Source organism: Nerophis ophidion, linkage group LG07, assembly GCF_033978795.1.
Source record: "Nerophis ophidion isolate RoL-2023_Sa linkage group LG07, RoL_Noph_v1.0, whole genome shotgun sequence".
Lineage (NCBI taxonomy): Eukaryota > Metazoa > Chordata > Actinopteri > Syngnathiformes > Syngnathidae > Nerophis > Nerophis ophidion.
The window spans coordinates 78711566-78728083 of record NC_084617.1 but is presented as its reverse complement, the minus strand read 5'-3'; the positions used below and the strand labels follow the sequence as shown (position 1 = coordinate 78728083).

At 39.7% G+C, this 16518-nt stretch overlaps 1 protein-coding gene across 3 annotated transcripts in view; it reads right to left on the bottom strand.

The window, feature by feature from the left end:
* The window catches only part of chmp7 (charged multivesicular body protein 7), a 35743-nt gene extending 25019 nt beyond the window's left edge, over nt 1–10724 (bottom strand). For 2 of the 3 annotated variants that reach the window (XR_009807629.1, XR_009807628.1), the window contains exons 1-4: nt 9764–10724; nt 3644–3815; nt 1018–1203; nt 818–951 (exon numbers count right to left, since the gene is read on the bottom strand). Coding sequence is in view for 1 of the 3 variants with exons in the window: in XM_061907228.1 (XP_061763212.1) it covers nt 818–951; nt 1018–1203; nt 3644–3815; nt 9764–10026 (755 nt within the window). In the remaining 2 variants the exon portion in view is untranslated. The remainder of the gene's footprint in view (nt 1–817; nt 952–1017; nt 1204–3643; nt 3816–9763) is intronic. The other variant, XM_061907228.1, reaches the window with a different exon arrangement.
* Between the last annotated feature and the right edge of the window lie 5794 nt (nt 10725–16518).

The window sequence follows — 16518 nt, the reverse complement described above, 5'->3', positions numbered from 1 at the left end:
AAACACACGGTGATTCCTTGTTTAAAATTCCCAGAGGTGAAACTTTACTATGGATCAGAGTGGTCAAGTGAACATGGATCCCGACCGAATGTCAACCAGCAGGTTTTGGTAAGAAAATTGTGGTAAAAAGTCGCTTCTTAGCGGAGATTAGCTGAGCTTGCGCCGTCCATAAAGCTGCCGTCGACTTCCCTGAGACACTGCGCGTCAAGACATTGTGGACACACACCTTTGACTATCAGGTACTATTAAACTCACTAAAACACTAGCAACACAATAGAAAGATAAGGGATTTCCCAGAATTATCCTAGTAAATGTGTCTAAAAACATCTGAATCCGTCCCAATCCAATCGTGTTTTTTTTTCTAGTCAATCGCTATCAATATCCTCAAACACAAATCTTTCATCCTCGCTCAAATTAATGGGGAAATGGTTGTTTTCTTAGTCCGAATAGCACTTTTTGTTGGAGGCTCCCATTTGAAAACAATGTGGGGATTATGAGGAGCCATCAACGGGTGACGTCATCATCTGCTACTTCCGGTACAGGCAAGGCTTTTCTATTAGCGACCAAATGTTGCCAACTTTATCGTGGATGTTCTCTACTAAATCCTTTCAGCAAAAATATGGCAATATCGCGAAATGATGAAGTATGACACATAGAATGGACCTGCTATCGCCGTTTGAATAAGAACATCTCATTTCAGTTGGCCTATAAATATTCCACTCCATTTTTTCAATATGTCATCACTCATTTCTGAAAACTTTTCAAAATAAAATGAATTGACTTTACAGATTTGAAAAGCAAATGTAATTTGACGTACTTATCAGCCTCCAGGCTCAGTTTGTCCAGCCTCTCCTCCAGCAGTTTTTCACTACGCTGCAACTGGTAGACGCCCGTCTCTAAATCGTTGACTGTGGAGACACGACCTTGTCCTGGTTGGCAAAACTTAACAATCTATAGAGAAGACACACAAGTGAGCCGGGAGATACAGTACATACTGTATGTCTAATGGTGGTTTACCTTATCCCCCTGGTGTAAGGAGACCAGGACTTGGTTGTCCCTCTGCAGCTGCAGCAGAGCCAAGCACAGAGTGCTGTCATCAGCACACACGCTGGAGGTGAGAGTACACAGCTCTTGAAAGGACAAGATAGAGCGGCTGGCATATTCACTGCTCCGGTAGATATCCAGGACTTCAGCGGCTTTCTCCTGGAAGGGTTGGGGTTAGGAAAAAAGCAATGTGAGGTTGGAAACATTCAGCAAGCATGTGATTTGAACTTAACGAAAAAGACTGAAATTAAGTCGAGGATCCCCAGCACGGTCCTGGGTGGGGGAACAATTGCTGAAAAACCACCCCCTTGTTCCTGGTTTTTCAGCAGTTGAACATGCAAAAATTAGCATTAAAAAAAGCACCATTTAAAGATGTTTTAGTGTTTAAAGAATTGAAAAATGATCAACAGAGTTGACATAAATACACACCCTGTTCATCCAAATGAATCACTGTCTGTTTCAGTCACTATGTTAATTATTCACTCAATCAATTCCTTTTTTGTCATTGTCGTAAATAACACGAAAGTCATACATGTCAACGAGATTTCGTTTGAGCTTTGTCCAGCGGCATAGAATTGCATTGATTTGCAGGTTGACCATAGTTTACAGTTTAGCTTAGCATTTGTCTAATGCTTGACAAATGTTAAACTAAACTACAGTAAATACAACCAGTGTTCACATCCACAGGAACCACACGGGTTAGCCTACTCTATACAGTATTTACAACCTTAGCAGTGTTCACTTCACAGCCACAGATGGTTCATCTAGTCAGTGACATTATTTACACATTACTTTGGTTCATTCGCACGTTATTTGACATTTTTGCTTTGGCATGATTTCTGAGCAGCTTGCATTTTCCTTTTATTTTTGCTTTAGTGGATTCTGCCTTGGATTTTATAGCCAATTTCTGTCTCTTCGACTCTCTCTACATTTATAACTGTTACAAATGCATCAGGTACATCCATCCATCCATTTCCTACCACTTGTCCCGTTTGCCAAAATTCACCCATTTAGAGTTCGGAAATCGGTTAAAAAAATATATGGTCTTTTTTCTGCAACTTTAAGGTATATATTGACACTTAAGTCTGGTGATAATGTTCCCCTTTAAAGCCGAGAAGTTTTGTTATTTCAAACTGGGCTAGTTACAGGGTGAAAATTGACTAAAGTGAGTAACTGGACTGGAAGTGACAGGAGTGAGTTTTTAGCATAGAATGAACACATATTTGAAATATAGCCACATTGCCATTATGCTAATAGCATGTTGACACAAAATACATTTCAGTGATTCAAAAAATAATAATGATAATAAAAAAGATGGTAACAAGGCTGTGCTAAGAGTTTAACCAATTCAGTCCTCTTATTGTTAAAATATATTAAAATGTAAAGAAAAATAGATGAGGGAGCTTTCTTTTAGCCATCTATTTTGACCAGCAGAGGCCACATTTTAAAGTAGCAATGATAGTCACACACACACACTAGGTGTGGTGAAATATGTCCTCTGCATTTGACCCATCCCCTTGATCACCCCCTGGGAGGTGAGAGGAGCAGTGAGCAGCAGCGGTGCCGCGCCCGGGAATCATTTATGGTGATTTAACCCCCAATTCCAAGCCTTGATGCTGAGTGCCAAGCAGGGAGGCAATGGCTCCCATTTTTATAGTCTTTGCTATGACTTGGCCGGGGTTTGAACTCACAACCTGTGGATCTCAGGGCGGACACTCTAACCACTAGGTCACTGAGTAGGTATTTTGCTTGTGTATTGAGGTAACATGACTGAATGAAAACCCAAAGACATGACTAAAGTGTACGTTGGATCAAATTGAGTATTTATTACAAACATGTTTAGGGAAATACATTTAATATACAGTTTGGATAAGTTTGTAAAACATGTAGAGTGGTACCTCAGCTTTGGAGCACGCCCGGTCCGAGCACAGCGAGGGTAAACTGACGCTGTAGCTACGGAAAGGGAAACCCTGAATAAAAACTACTGCAGTTGTTTATATAGTGCATTCTATTGTATTTTTGTCATGCAATAGTTATTTGATAAAAGTTCGTTTTTCTTTTAAAAGGTGTGTTACCTGTTAAGTTGGGTTGTTTTGAGTGGGGCATTTCAAGGGGTGACATTGATTCGACATGAAGTGTTTTGAGTTCCGAGCTTGGTCGTGGAATTAATTGAGCATGTAGATTTATGGTACCATTGTATAACATTTCTGAATAATTTGAATGATTATATTTCAGGATAAAAAATGTCAATTTTAGGAAGCCTTTACATGCAACAAGAAATAGCTTTTCAGTGTTCAAAATACAATCAATCAACTTTAAATGTTGATGTAATAAAGATGCGATCAGATGAAATAAACATGATATAGTGTGTGAATGTTGTCTGTCTGTCTGTGTTGGCCCTGCGATGAGGCCCCCAATGCAGCTGACATCGGCTCCAGCGACCCCCCGCCACCCCGAAAGGGACAAGCGGTAGAAAAGGGACGGATGGATAGTTATCATGCAAATAAAATGTATTTCCTGGGAACGCAAATGTCAGCCATTCTGTGAAGTAGCCCATATAGTGACAGAGGTAGAAAAGAAAGGCAGCGGCATTGCAAACCTTCACGAGTTCAAGGACAACAAAAGACTCCTCCAAAGGCACGGAGTTGCTTCCCAGCAGAGAGGAGAAGGTCCATTTCAGAGGCTTCACCAGCAGAAGGCCAACGCTCCAAGACAACCAGCCACAATCCACATTGGCAGCAAACTCCGACTCTCTCTGCAGCTTCCCACATCTGGATGATGTAAAAAAGAAACAATGTCATGTGGCAGACAGAATACCGCTTATTGCAGTAATCAACAATTATCATTTATCATTTGTGATTCCAACAAATAATATCTTAAAACAAAAAAAAAGGCTCTTAAAGTGCTGACCATTAAATTTGTGTAAAAAATGAATGTAACTTTTCTATCTTTAAAACCACATTATATGCTAGAGATTGTTAATTGACGCTTGAATGGCACACTCAATAGCTGTATTGACGCAGCACTGATACTGGTGTTTTACAATTGTCATCTGCGGGATTACAAATGCCATCACATTTAACTGGGGATTTACTTAATAGTTAGTAAATATAATGGATTAGTTTTTTGTTTTTTATTAAATTGCAGCACAGAAATATGTACAACATGCACAACTCTGATCAATGACTCAAGTAGTAAACAGGAAAAGAAGAACATTTACCCTATTTGGCGCTACAATATAAAAATGATCTCAAATGTTGTAATTTGTCCTTTTTATTAGTTCTATTTAGACTGATAATGCACGCCACTCCTACATTAGTACGAGCTGTCACTTTAAAACGTTTTTGCACTTTGCAGTCAAATGACACAGCGGTTGAATCTGTGATGTGTTTTTTTCTTAAAGAGACCCACAACAAGGCAGAGGGGGTCACAGTATCACTGTTGGTGTTTCATACCACATCGATGCTTGACCAGAAGTGATTCAACTATTAGTTCATCAAGGCAGAGGGGGTCACAGTATCACTGTTGGTGTTTCATACCACATCGATGCTTGACCAGAAGTGATTCAACTATCAGTTCATCAAGGCAGAGGGGGTCACAGTATCACTGTTGGTGTTTCATACCACATCGATGCTTGACCAGAAGTGTATTAGTTCATCAAGGCAGAGGGGGTCACAGTATCACTGTTGGTGTTTCATACCACATCGATGCTTGACCAGAAGTGTATTAGTTCATCAAGGCAGAGGGGGTCACAGTATCACTGTTGGTGTTTCATACCACATCGATGCTTGACCAGAAGTGATTCAACTATTAGTTGTAAGCAAACCGTATACAGTATTGCGAGGTGGTACAGCTCGGTTGGTAGAGTGGCTGTGCCAGCAACTTGAGGGTTCCAGGTTCGATCCCCACTTCCACCATCCTAGTCACTGCTGTTGTGTCCTTGGGCAAGACACTTTACCCACCTGCTCCCAGTGCCACCCACACTTCTTTAATTGTAACTTAGATATTGGGTTTCACTATAAAAAAGCACTTTGAGTGACTGGAGAAAAAGCGCTATATAAATATCACTCACATCACTTCACTTACTTTTCCAAAACATGCAACACAGGTTTACACAGCATCACTTCTTTATGTGATGCTGTGTGTGAATAATATATATATATATATATATATATATATATATTTGGGCTGGGTGATATATCGATATAAATGATATATCGCGCGTTTGTCTCTGTGCGATATAGAAAATGACTATATCGTGGTATTGGAGTATACGTTCTCACGCAGTTGCTTTTAGCTGCGGGTATTACACTACATGTGTTTCCACCTCTTCTAGTCTCTCCTACTCACAGAGACGTAAAACAAGCCCGCCTTCTTCCATACGTCACATACTGTCGCGTGTGTAGCGTCATACGCTCTCGCCCAGCAGAGAGGTAGCAGCATGGCTAACGTTAGCTGAGGCAGGTGGTGCAAGCAGAGCGGAGCGGAGGGAGTTGAGTGACATTACAAGAGAGAGAAGGTGTGAAACTGATCACAAATGGAGGAAGAATAATTAATGCCCAAAAAAACTGCAGGGGGTCCATCATCTGGCGGTGGTTAGGGTTCAAGCGGGAAGATATTCAGAAAGACAACAGCAATATGCAAAGTATGCGTCAGAAGTGCTACTACAAAAGGTAGCGGCACTACTAATTTGTTCTTTCATTTAAAAAGTCACCCGCGAGAAAATGAAGAGTATTTAATAAATACAGTTTTGGTCAATGGACTTAGTTGTGATTTCCCTCTCTGCATGAAAGTTTAAAAGCAGCATATATGAATGCAGTATGAAGAAGAATGTTTAATGTAGACACATAGAATCATCACACTGCTGGCATTATATGCATCAAGTGTTCATTCAAGGCTAAGGCAAATTATGCAGATATATATCCTGTGCAGCGATATGGCATAAACATATCCAGATATTTAAAAAAGGCCCTAATATCTAATATATATATAAGGTTATATGGTGAACAAGGGGATGGGTCGAATGCAGAGGACAAATTCCACCACACCGAGTGCGTGACTATCATTGGTACTTTAACTTTAACTCACACTCACACACACACACACACACACACACACACACACACACACACACACACACACGCCAAATTGTTTTGACCCAATGCAGCCCCCGTGTCCAAAAGTTTGGGGACACTTGGGTTAAAGCATCTTCCTGCTGAAAAATGTTGAGTGAGGGACAAGCGGTAGAAAAAATGGATGGAATTGACTTGTGAGCCAGCGCTTTCTGTTGCATTTACAGCAGCAGCACACTTTATGTGTACTGTAAGGCAGTGGTTCTCAAATGGGGGTACATGTACCCCTGGGGGTACTTGGAGGTATGCCAAGGGGTACGTGAGATTTTTTTAAATATTCCAAAAAAAGCAGAAATTCAAAAATCCTTCATAAATATATTTATTGAATAATAATTCAACAAAATATGAATGTAAGTTCATAAACTGTGAAAAAAAATTCAACAATGCAATATTCAGTGTTGATAGCTATATTTTAGTGCTGTATTTGACCTTTTTATCTCTCGGCGGCGGCGATGACCAAGAAGAAGGAGGAGTTGGAATATAATTACATTGGCGGAGTTACAATGCCTAGTAGGCTACTGCCACCTACTGCACCGGAGTTGTAACTACAAGCTTTTATGAGCGGTCCAGCGAGTCAAAAGCCGGAAAAAAAAAAAATATATATATATATATATATATATATATATATATATATATATATATATATATATATATATATATACATATATATATATATATATAAAAAAAAATAAAATATATATATATATATATATATATATATATATATATATACATATATATATATATATATATATATATATATACATATATATATATATATATATTTTTTTTTTTTTTTTTATCTATTTGTGGCGGCCGTAATTCTTTCGTGGCGGGCCGCCACAAATAAATGAATGTGTGGGAAACCCTGGGTACTACCTGGGCAAGGACTAAGTGAATGGTACTACTTGGACAAGGACTAAGTGAATGGTACTACTTGAAAAAGGACTAAGTAAATGGTACTACCTGGACAAGGACTAAGTAAATGGTACTACCTGGACAAGGACTAAGTAAATGGTACTACCTGGACAAGGACTAAGTGAATGGTACTACTTGGACAAGGACTAAGTGAATGGTACTACTTGAAAAAGGACTAAGTAAATGGTACTACCTGGACAAGGACTAAGTAAATGGTACTACCTGGACAAGGACTAAGTAAATGGTACTACCTGGACAAGGACTAAGTAAATGGTACTACCTGGACAAGGACTAAGTAAATGGTACTACTTGAACAAGGACTAAGTAAATGGTACTACTTGAAAAAGGACTAAGTAAATGGTACTACTTGAACAAGGACTAAGTGAATGGTACTACCTGGACAAGGACTAAGTAAATGGTGCTACCTGGACACTACCTGGACAAGGACTAAGTAAATGGTACTACCTGGACAAGGACTAAGTAAATGGTACTACCTGGACAAGGACTAAGTAAATGGTACTACCTGGACAAGGACTAAGTTAATGGTACTACCTGGACAAGGACTCAGTAAATGGTACTACTTGAACAAGGACTAAGTGAATAGTACTACCTGGACAAGGACTAAGTAAATGGTACTACCTGGACAAGGACTAAGTAAATGGTACTACCTGGACAAGGACTAAGTGAATGGTACTACCTGGACAAGGACTAAGTGAATGGTACTACTTGAACAAGGACTAAGTAAATGGTACTACCTGGACAAGGACTAAGTGAATAGTACTACCTGGACAAGGGCTAAGTGAATGGTACTACTTGAACAAGGACTAAGTGAATAGTACTACCTGGACAAGGACTAAGTAAATGGTACTACCTGGACAAGGACTAAGTAAATGGTACTACCTGGACAAGGACTAAGTAAATGGTACTACCTGGACAAGGACTAAGTGAATAGTACTACCTGGACAAGGGCTAAGTGAATGGTACTACTTGAACAAGGACTAAGTAAATGGTACTACCTGGACAAGGACTAAGTAAATGGTACTACTTGAACAAGGACTAAGTAAATGGTACTACCTGGACAAGGACTAAGTGAATAGTACTACCTGGACAAGGGCTAAGTGAATGGTACTACTTGAACAAGGACTAAGTAAATGGTACTACCTGGACAAGGACTAAGTGAATGGTACTACCTGGACAAGGACTAAGTAAACGGTACTACCTGGACAAGGACTAAGTTAATGGTACTACCTGGACAAGGACTCAGTAAATGGTACTACTTGAACAAGGACTAAGTGAATAGTACTACCTGGACAAGGACTAAGTAAATGGTACTACCTGGACAAGGACTAAGTAAATGGTACTACCTGGACAAGGACTAAGTAAATGGTACTACCTGGACAAGGACTAAGTGAATAGTACTACCTGGACAAGGGCTAAGTGAATGGTACTACTTGAACAAGGACTAAGTAAATGGTACTACCTGGACAAGGACTAAGTAAATGGTACTACTTGAACAAGGACTAAGTAAATGGTACTACCTGGACAAGGACTAAGTGAATAGTACTACCTGGACAAGGGCTAAGTGAATGGTACTACTTGAACAAGGACTAAGTAAATGGTACTACCTGGACAAGGACTAAGTGAATGGTACTACTTGAACAAGGACTAAGTAAATGGTACTACCTGGACAAGGACTAAGTGAATGGTACTACTTGAACAAGGACTAAGTAAATGGTACTACTTGAACAAGGACTAAGTAAATGGTACTACCTGGACAAGGACTAAGTGAATGGTACTACTTGAACAAGGACTAAGTAAATGGTACTACCTGGACAAGGACTAAGTGAATGGTACTACTTGAACAAGGACTAAGTAAATGGTACTACCTGGACAAGGACTAAGTGAATGGTACTACTTGAACAAGGACTAAGTAAATGGTACTACCTGGACAAGGACTAAGTGAATGGTACTACTTGAACAAGGACTAAGTAAATGGTACTACTTGAACAAGGACTAAGTAAATGGTACTACTTGAACAAGGACTAAGTAAATGGTTCTACCTGGACAAGGACTAAGTAAATGGTACTACCTGGACAAGGACTAAGTGAATGGTACTACTTGAACAAGGACTAAGTAAATGGTACTACTTGAACAAGGACTAAGTAAATGGTACTACCTGGACAAGGACTAAGTGAATGGTACTACTTGAACAAGGACTAAGTAAATGGTACTACCTGGACAAGGACTAAGTGAATGGTACTACTTGAACAAGGACTAAGTAAATAGTACTACCTGGACAAGGACTAAGTAAATGGTACTACCTGAACAAGGACTAAGTAAATGGTACTACCTGGACAAGGACTAAGTAAATGGTACTACCTGGACAAGGACTAAGTAAATGGTACTACTTGAACAAGGACTAAGTAAATGGTACTACCTGGACAAGGACTAAGTGAATGGTACTACTTGAACAAGGACTAAGTAAATGGTACTACCTGGACAAGGACTAAGTAAATGGTACTACTTGAACAAGGACTAAGTAAATGGTACTACCTGGACAAGGACTAAGTGAATGGTACTACTTGAACAAGGACTAAGTAAATGGTACTACCTGGACAAGGACTAAGTGAATGGTACTACTTGAACAAGGACTAAGTAAATGGTACTACCTGGACAAGGACTGGATGACAGTTGCCAACGCCATGGGTGTCCTCTCCTTCCTCCGGAAGATCTTATTGAGGTCTTGCAGACTGAGGGACACACGAGTGCGGTCTCTGCAGCTTTGTAGGACCATCGCCGTCCAGAAGTCCATCTTGCTGTCCCAGTCTGTTGTGTTGACGTCGCGCCTCTCCTTAAAGTCCGAGAAGAGAAAATTCATCCGCTCGTCGTCCTTCCACTCGGGTGGCAGCTTGACTCGGGTGGAACTCGACATGTTTGAAGCCCGTGTCTCTTATCCAGGTGACTTGAAAACTGCTTTGTTTTCTTGTTTGTTTGTTTGTTGTTCCAGTGGCGTCTTGGGGAACTGGAGCTGCACCTAAAAGCCGCTCGGAGTGGAACCGGGGACCAGAACTCCACACACGGGGACAAGAAGTCCACACACGGGGACAAGAAGTCCACACACGGGGACAACAAGTCCACACACGGGGACCAGAACTCCACACACGGGGACAAGAAGTCCACACACGGGGACAACAAGTCCACACACGGGGACCAGAACTCCACACACGGGGACAAGAAGTCCACACACGGGGACAACAAGTCCACACACGGGGACAAGAAGTCCACACACGGGGACAACAAGTCCACACACGGGGACAACAAGTCCACACACGGGGACAACAAGTCCACACACGGGGACAACAAGTCCACACACGGGGACAAGAAGTCCAATCACGGGGACAAGAAGTCCACACACGGGGACAACAAGTCCACACACTGTCTGTCCTGGAGTTGAGTCGGCGTTGTTGGGACGTAAAAGTCCGATCTAACGAGGCAACGACGACAATTGCTTTACGTCGTTTGTTGACTTGTGCTGGAGATGGTATTGCAACACTAATCTCGCACACACCGATGATGGCGGAGCTAAGTGCCCCCAATGGCTAAGTAAGTCCTTCCCACCAGCAAAGAGACCTCGATGAGCAAAACAAGCGCATGCTAAATGCTGCTGGAGAATATCATGTTTGCGCCGCTTTTGCGCATACACGTTCTTTCTTTCTTTATTTCTTTCTTTCTTTCTTTCTTTCTTTCTTTCTTTCTTTCTTTCTTTCTGTTTTTTCTTTCTTTCTTTCTTTCTTTTTTTCTTCCTTTCTTTCTTTCTTTCTTTCTTTTTTTCTTTCTTTCTTTCTTACTTTCTTTCTTTCTTACTTTCTTTCTTTCTTTCTTTCTTTCTTTCTTTCTTTCTTTCTTTCTTTCTTTCTTTCTTTCTTTCTGTCTTTCTTTCTTTCTTTCTAACATGAACACAGTTACGGCATAATCCATCACTTAAATTCATATCATTTCTCTGAACATCATGTGGGAAAAGAAGTAAGAAGAAGTAAAGCTTATTGAGCGTTTACAAATACAAATATGTTGATTTACTGTCTTCTTGTAACGCAATGACATCAGTGAATGATTAATAGGGCAGTTTTTGCAAAAGATCATTAAGTCAGTCAAGATAAACACACTGAGATGAAGAATATCTTATTTTCAATGAGGCTGAAAGTGTTTCTCCTAATTCTTCTTCTTTTCTACTTTGTAAGCACTATTCATTTGAACAGCCTCTTAAACTGGATCATAACTTTAACCTCTTTTCTTCTTTGTTTCCCATATTTTTACACAATAATCAGATATGGTTACACTAGTGAGCAGTAAAGAATATAAAGTGATTTTTGGCCCAGGACGTATTTTGCTTTGTTCATTATTGAGGTGTTTCTTGCTACTTATGTTGTATATTTTTTACATGAGGTTTCCACTTCATTCTATCATCTATTAATACTCCCCAAAATCTGGTTTCTTTTACCCTTTCAATATCTACTCTGTCTATTTGTACTTGTGTATGATGCTCTTATTTACTGTTACCGAATAGTATTATTTTAGTTTTACTGAGATTCAAAGATAATCTGTTTTTGTCAAACCATCTTTTTATTTTGTTCATTTCTTCTGTTATTTGTATTATCTTCTGTGTGTTTTGTCCTCAACAAAACACAGTTGTGTTGTCAACAAATAAAACTCAATGTAAGTCCTTTGTAACTTTACAAATGTCCATCCATCCATCCATCCATCCATCATCTTCCGCTTATCCGAGGTCGGGTCGCGGGGGCAGCAGCTTAAGCAGGGAAGCCCAGACTTCCCTCACCCCAGCAACCTCGTCTAGCTCTTCCCGGGGGATCCCGAGGCGTTCCCAGGCCAGCCGGGAGACATAGTCTTCCCAACGTGTCCTGGGTCTTCCCCGTGGCCTCCTACCAGCTGGACGTGCCCTAAACACATCCCTAGGGAGGCGTTCGGGTGGCATCCTGACCAGATGCCCGAACCACCTCATCTGGCTCCTCTCGATGTGGAGGAGCAGCAACTTTACTTTGAGTTCCTCCCGGATGGCAGAGCTTCTCACCCTATCTCTAAGGGAGAGACCCAAACTCATTTGGGCCGCTTGTACCCGTGATCTTATCCTTTTCGTCATGACCCAAAGCTCATAACCATAGGTGAGGATGGGTTTACAAATGTCGCTTATACAAATATCTTGGTCCCAGTATTGATCCCTGGGGTACACCACAAGATATATCTGGCCGTGTTGACATATGTTCACCCATCTTCAAATATTGCTTCCTGTTGGTTAAATCGCTTCTGACCCAGTTCAAGACCAAACCTCTGATGCCCTAGCGTTCTATTTTTTTTTTTCAATTAAAATGTCAAGATTAATTGTGTCAAATGCTTTCTTTTGTTAAGTCCATGAATACTGCGGCCGCACATTCTTTACCATCTATTGCAGTGTCTCTCAACCTTTTTTCAGTCATGTACCCCCTGTCAACATTTTTTTAATTCAAGTACCCTCTAATCAGAGCAAAGCATGTTTGGTTGAAAAAAAGAGATAAAGAAGTAAAATACAGCACTTTTTTAAATCAGTTTTTGATTTATTAAATTGTATAACAGTGAAAAATATTGCCCAATTGTAGTGGTCTTTCTTCAACTATTTAGAAAAAAAGATATAGAAATAACAAGTGATTCAATTATAAATAAAGATGTCTACACATACTTAAAGTGCCCTTTTTGGGGATTGTAATAGAGATCCATCTGGATTCATCAACTTCCTTCTAAACATTTCTTCACCCAAAAATAAATATTTAACATCAATATTTATGGAACATGTCCACAAAAAATCAAGCTGTCAACACTGAATATTGCATTGTTGCATTTCTTTTCACAGTTTGTGAACTTACATTTATATTTTGTTGAAGTATTATTCAATAAATACATTTATAAAGGATTTTTGAATTGTTGCTATTTTTAGAATATTTTTGAAAAATCTCCAGTACCCCTTGGCATACCTTCAAGTACCCCCAGGGGTACATGTACCCCCATTTGAGAACCACTGATCTATTGCATTGATCATTTCCTCTGTTAATTTGATTAATGCTATCGATGTTGAGATATTTGCTCGGGATCCATATTGCTTCTCCAGGAGCGTTCCACTTATGTTGACAAGTACATCTAATGGGGTATTGAATAGTTTTTCCATGATTTTGGAGACCTGTGGTAAACTTGTGGTTGTCTCCATTCTTATAAATAGCTACGACTTTTGCAATTGTCATTTTGTCTGGGAATTTGCCGGTTAGAAATGATAGGTTGCTGTTCACTCGTTATTATATTTTCATTTAAGATGTCACATTATTGTTATTTACTTCATTCTTATATATTTCATGACATCTTTAATTGTTATGTATTTGCAAGCTGTTACATTTGATTGAGCTGCTATTTGTGAAAAATGACTCTTTAGTTGTTTATCTGTCAGATGATGTCTATCTGTGTTGGCCCTGTGATGAGGTGGCGACTTGTCCAGGGTGTACCCTGCCTTCCGCCCGATTGTAGCTGAGATAGGCGCCAGCGCCCCCCGCGACCCCGAAAGCGAATAAGCGGTAGGAAATGGATGGATGGATGAATCCAATCCACTTTATGTACATTGCACATTTCAAAAAACAATACAAGTTGCACAACGTGCTGCACAGAAGCTAAGAGTCAGAAATATAAAACATTTAACTATAAAAAGAATAAATCCATAAAATACATCAGTGAAAATAAAATGGACTGAAATCACACAACTTTAATGCTGGTTTAAAAGCCAAAGAGTAATAATATTTTTGAGACGTGATTTAAAACTCATTAAAGAGGGAGCCGTTCGAATAGCAAGAGGGATCTTGTTCCAAGCAGAAAATGCTCCATCACCTCTGGGTTTTAAACGGCTTTTTGGTTCCACAAGAAGAAACTGATCAGCTGACCTCAAATACCTTGTGGGGGTGTACGTTTTTTTAAAGGTCTGACAGATATTGTGGCGCTAATCCTTTAAGAGATTTAAAAACAAACAACAATATTTGGAAATTATTTCTAAAATGAACTGGGAGCCAGTGAAGGGATTCTCAAATGGGGCTAAAGTGTTTAGCGGCAGCTAAAAGGCGAGCAGCAGCATTTTGGACAAACTGCAATCGAGCAACTGAGGCCTGCTTCATTCCAACATCCGGGGAGTTGCAGCAGTCCAAAGGTGATGAAATGAAAGCATGTACTGTATTACCTGCTCAAAGTCATTGAAAGATAAAACTGATACAGCAACGATAACGTTTCTAGTTTTTAACTCAACTGACTTTTTAAATTTACTTTGTCACAGGGTGTCTAACAACAAAATCCAAGCATAACAGAGCGTCCCTTTCTCTTATCAGAGCTTTCATTATACACAAACATAAAATAAAATGTATCCATTAATGAAGGAGTCAAAGCAAAACAAAGGATTTGTAAGACACAATAAAGCATGATTTATTCATACTTGCTTTGTCCTTAAATGTACTTTGCAGCAGATCATGCATAATAAAAGGATAATATTAAAGTACTTATGGAGGAATACCATAATAATATATCAGTAAACTATCCTTATTTGTAGGCTTGTTTTTAATTAACAGGTCCAAAATAAAGAACTACTGTTGTGAGAACACTAAAGCACAAACTAATTGTTTTTCATGCAAATACAAGAAAAGTGTTTAGAATAAATACAAACATATAAATTGCCACATTTCCATGTAATTAGTGCTGCAGATAATGCGTGTCATTACTGCAAAACAAAACATAGTTTAGAAAAATAACGCCGTCTATAAATGTAGACATGTAGTCCAATATTTGAAATGCTGCGCTGATAGATACATTTATTTCCAACAATCTTTTATTTTTCATTTTATACATGGAAACAATCAATCAATCATTTTGACTAGGTGTCAAACATTGCTATTCAGTATCTTTTTATAATACACATACATTTCAATGGCGATGAGCAAACAACGCCTCAGCGAGCGTTTGGCACACTCACTGGCTGTATTGACCTTGACCTGACACTTTATTGCTGTTTCATAAAGGCATCATCTGCTGGTTTCAAAAAGTCATTATATTTCACCTGAAATTGAAATTGATAGTAGGAAATGTAGTTTTTTTTAATATATTAATAGTTATTGAGAAAGTATAATTAAAGATGCAACTTTCCTCACTGAGACAAATAGTAAACAAGAAAAGGTGTTTGGCGCTACAAGATTATAATGATCCCACATTTTGGAATGTTCCCTTTTTCTAATTCCATTGATAGAGATGATTACGACCAATACTGATGTCAAACACGCATCGCCACCCCGCCGACTTCTCTCAGTGCAAGCCGTCACTCGTGAGCCAAAAGTACGTTTTTCCTGATAAAACACAGTTTGGCACTTCTGTGTCAAATGACACATCAGTACTGCTCACATGTTTTTTCCTAAATGAACGCAGACAAGGGACACATAGTCTTGGTGTTTCCTAAATGAACGCAGACAAGGGACACATAGTCTTGGTGTTTCCTAAATGAACGCAGACAAGGGACACATAGTCTTGGTGTTTCCTAAATGAACGCAGACAAGGGACACATAGTCTTGGTGTTTCCTAAATGAACGCAGACAAGGGACACATAGTCTTGGTGTTTCCTAAATGAACGCACACTTCAAGGGACACATAGTCTTGGTGTTTCCTAAATGAACGCAGACAAGGGACACATAGTCTTGGTGTTTCCTAAATGAACGCAGACAAGGGACACATAGTCTTGGTGTTTCCTAAATGAACGCAGACAAGGGACACATAGTCTTGGTGTTTCCTAAATGAACGCAGACAAGGGACACATAGTCTTGGTGTTTCCTAAATGAACGCAGACAAGGGACACATAGTCTTGGTGTTTCCTAAATGAACGCACACTTCAAGGGACACATAGTCTTGGTGTTTCCTAAATGAACGCAGACAAGGGACACATAGTCTTGGTGTTTCCTAAATGAACGCAGACAAGGGACACATAGTCTTGGTGTTTCCTAAATGAACGCAGACAAGGGACACATAGTCTTGGTGTTTCCTAAATGAACGCAGACAAGGGACACATAGTCTTGGTGTTTCCTAAATGAACGCAGACAAGGGACACATAGTCTTGGTGTTTCCTAAATGAACGCAGACAAGGGACACATAGTCTTGGTGTTTCCTAAATGAACGCAGACAAGGGACACATAGTCTTGGTGTTTCCTAAATGAACGCAGACAAGGGACACATAGTCTTGGTGTTTCCTAAATGAACGCAGACAAGGGACACATAGTCTTGGTGTTTCCTAAATGAACGCAGACAAGGGCCACACAGTCTTGGTGTTTCCTAAATGAACGCAGACAAGGGACACATAGTCTTGGTGTTTCCT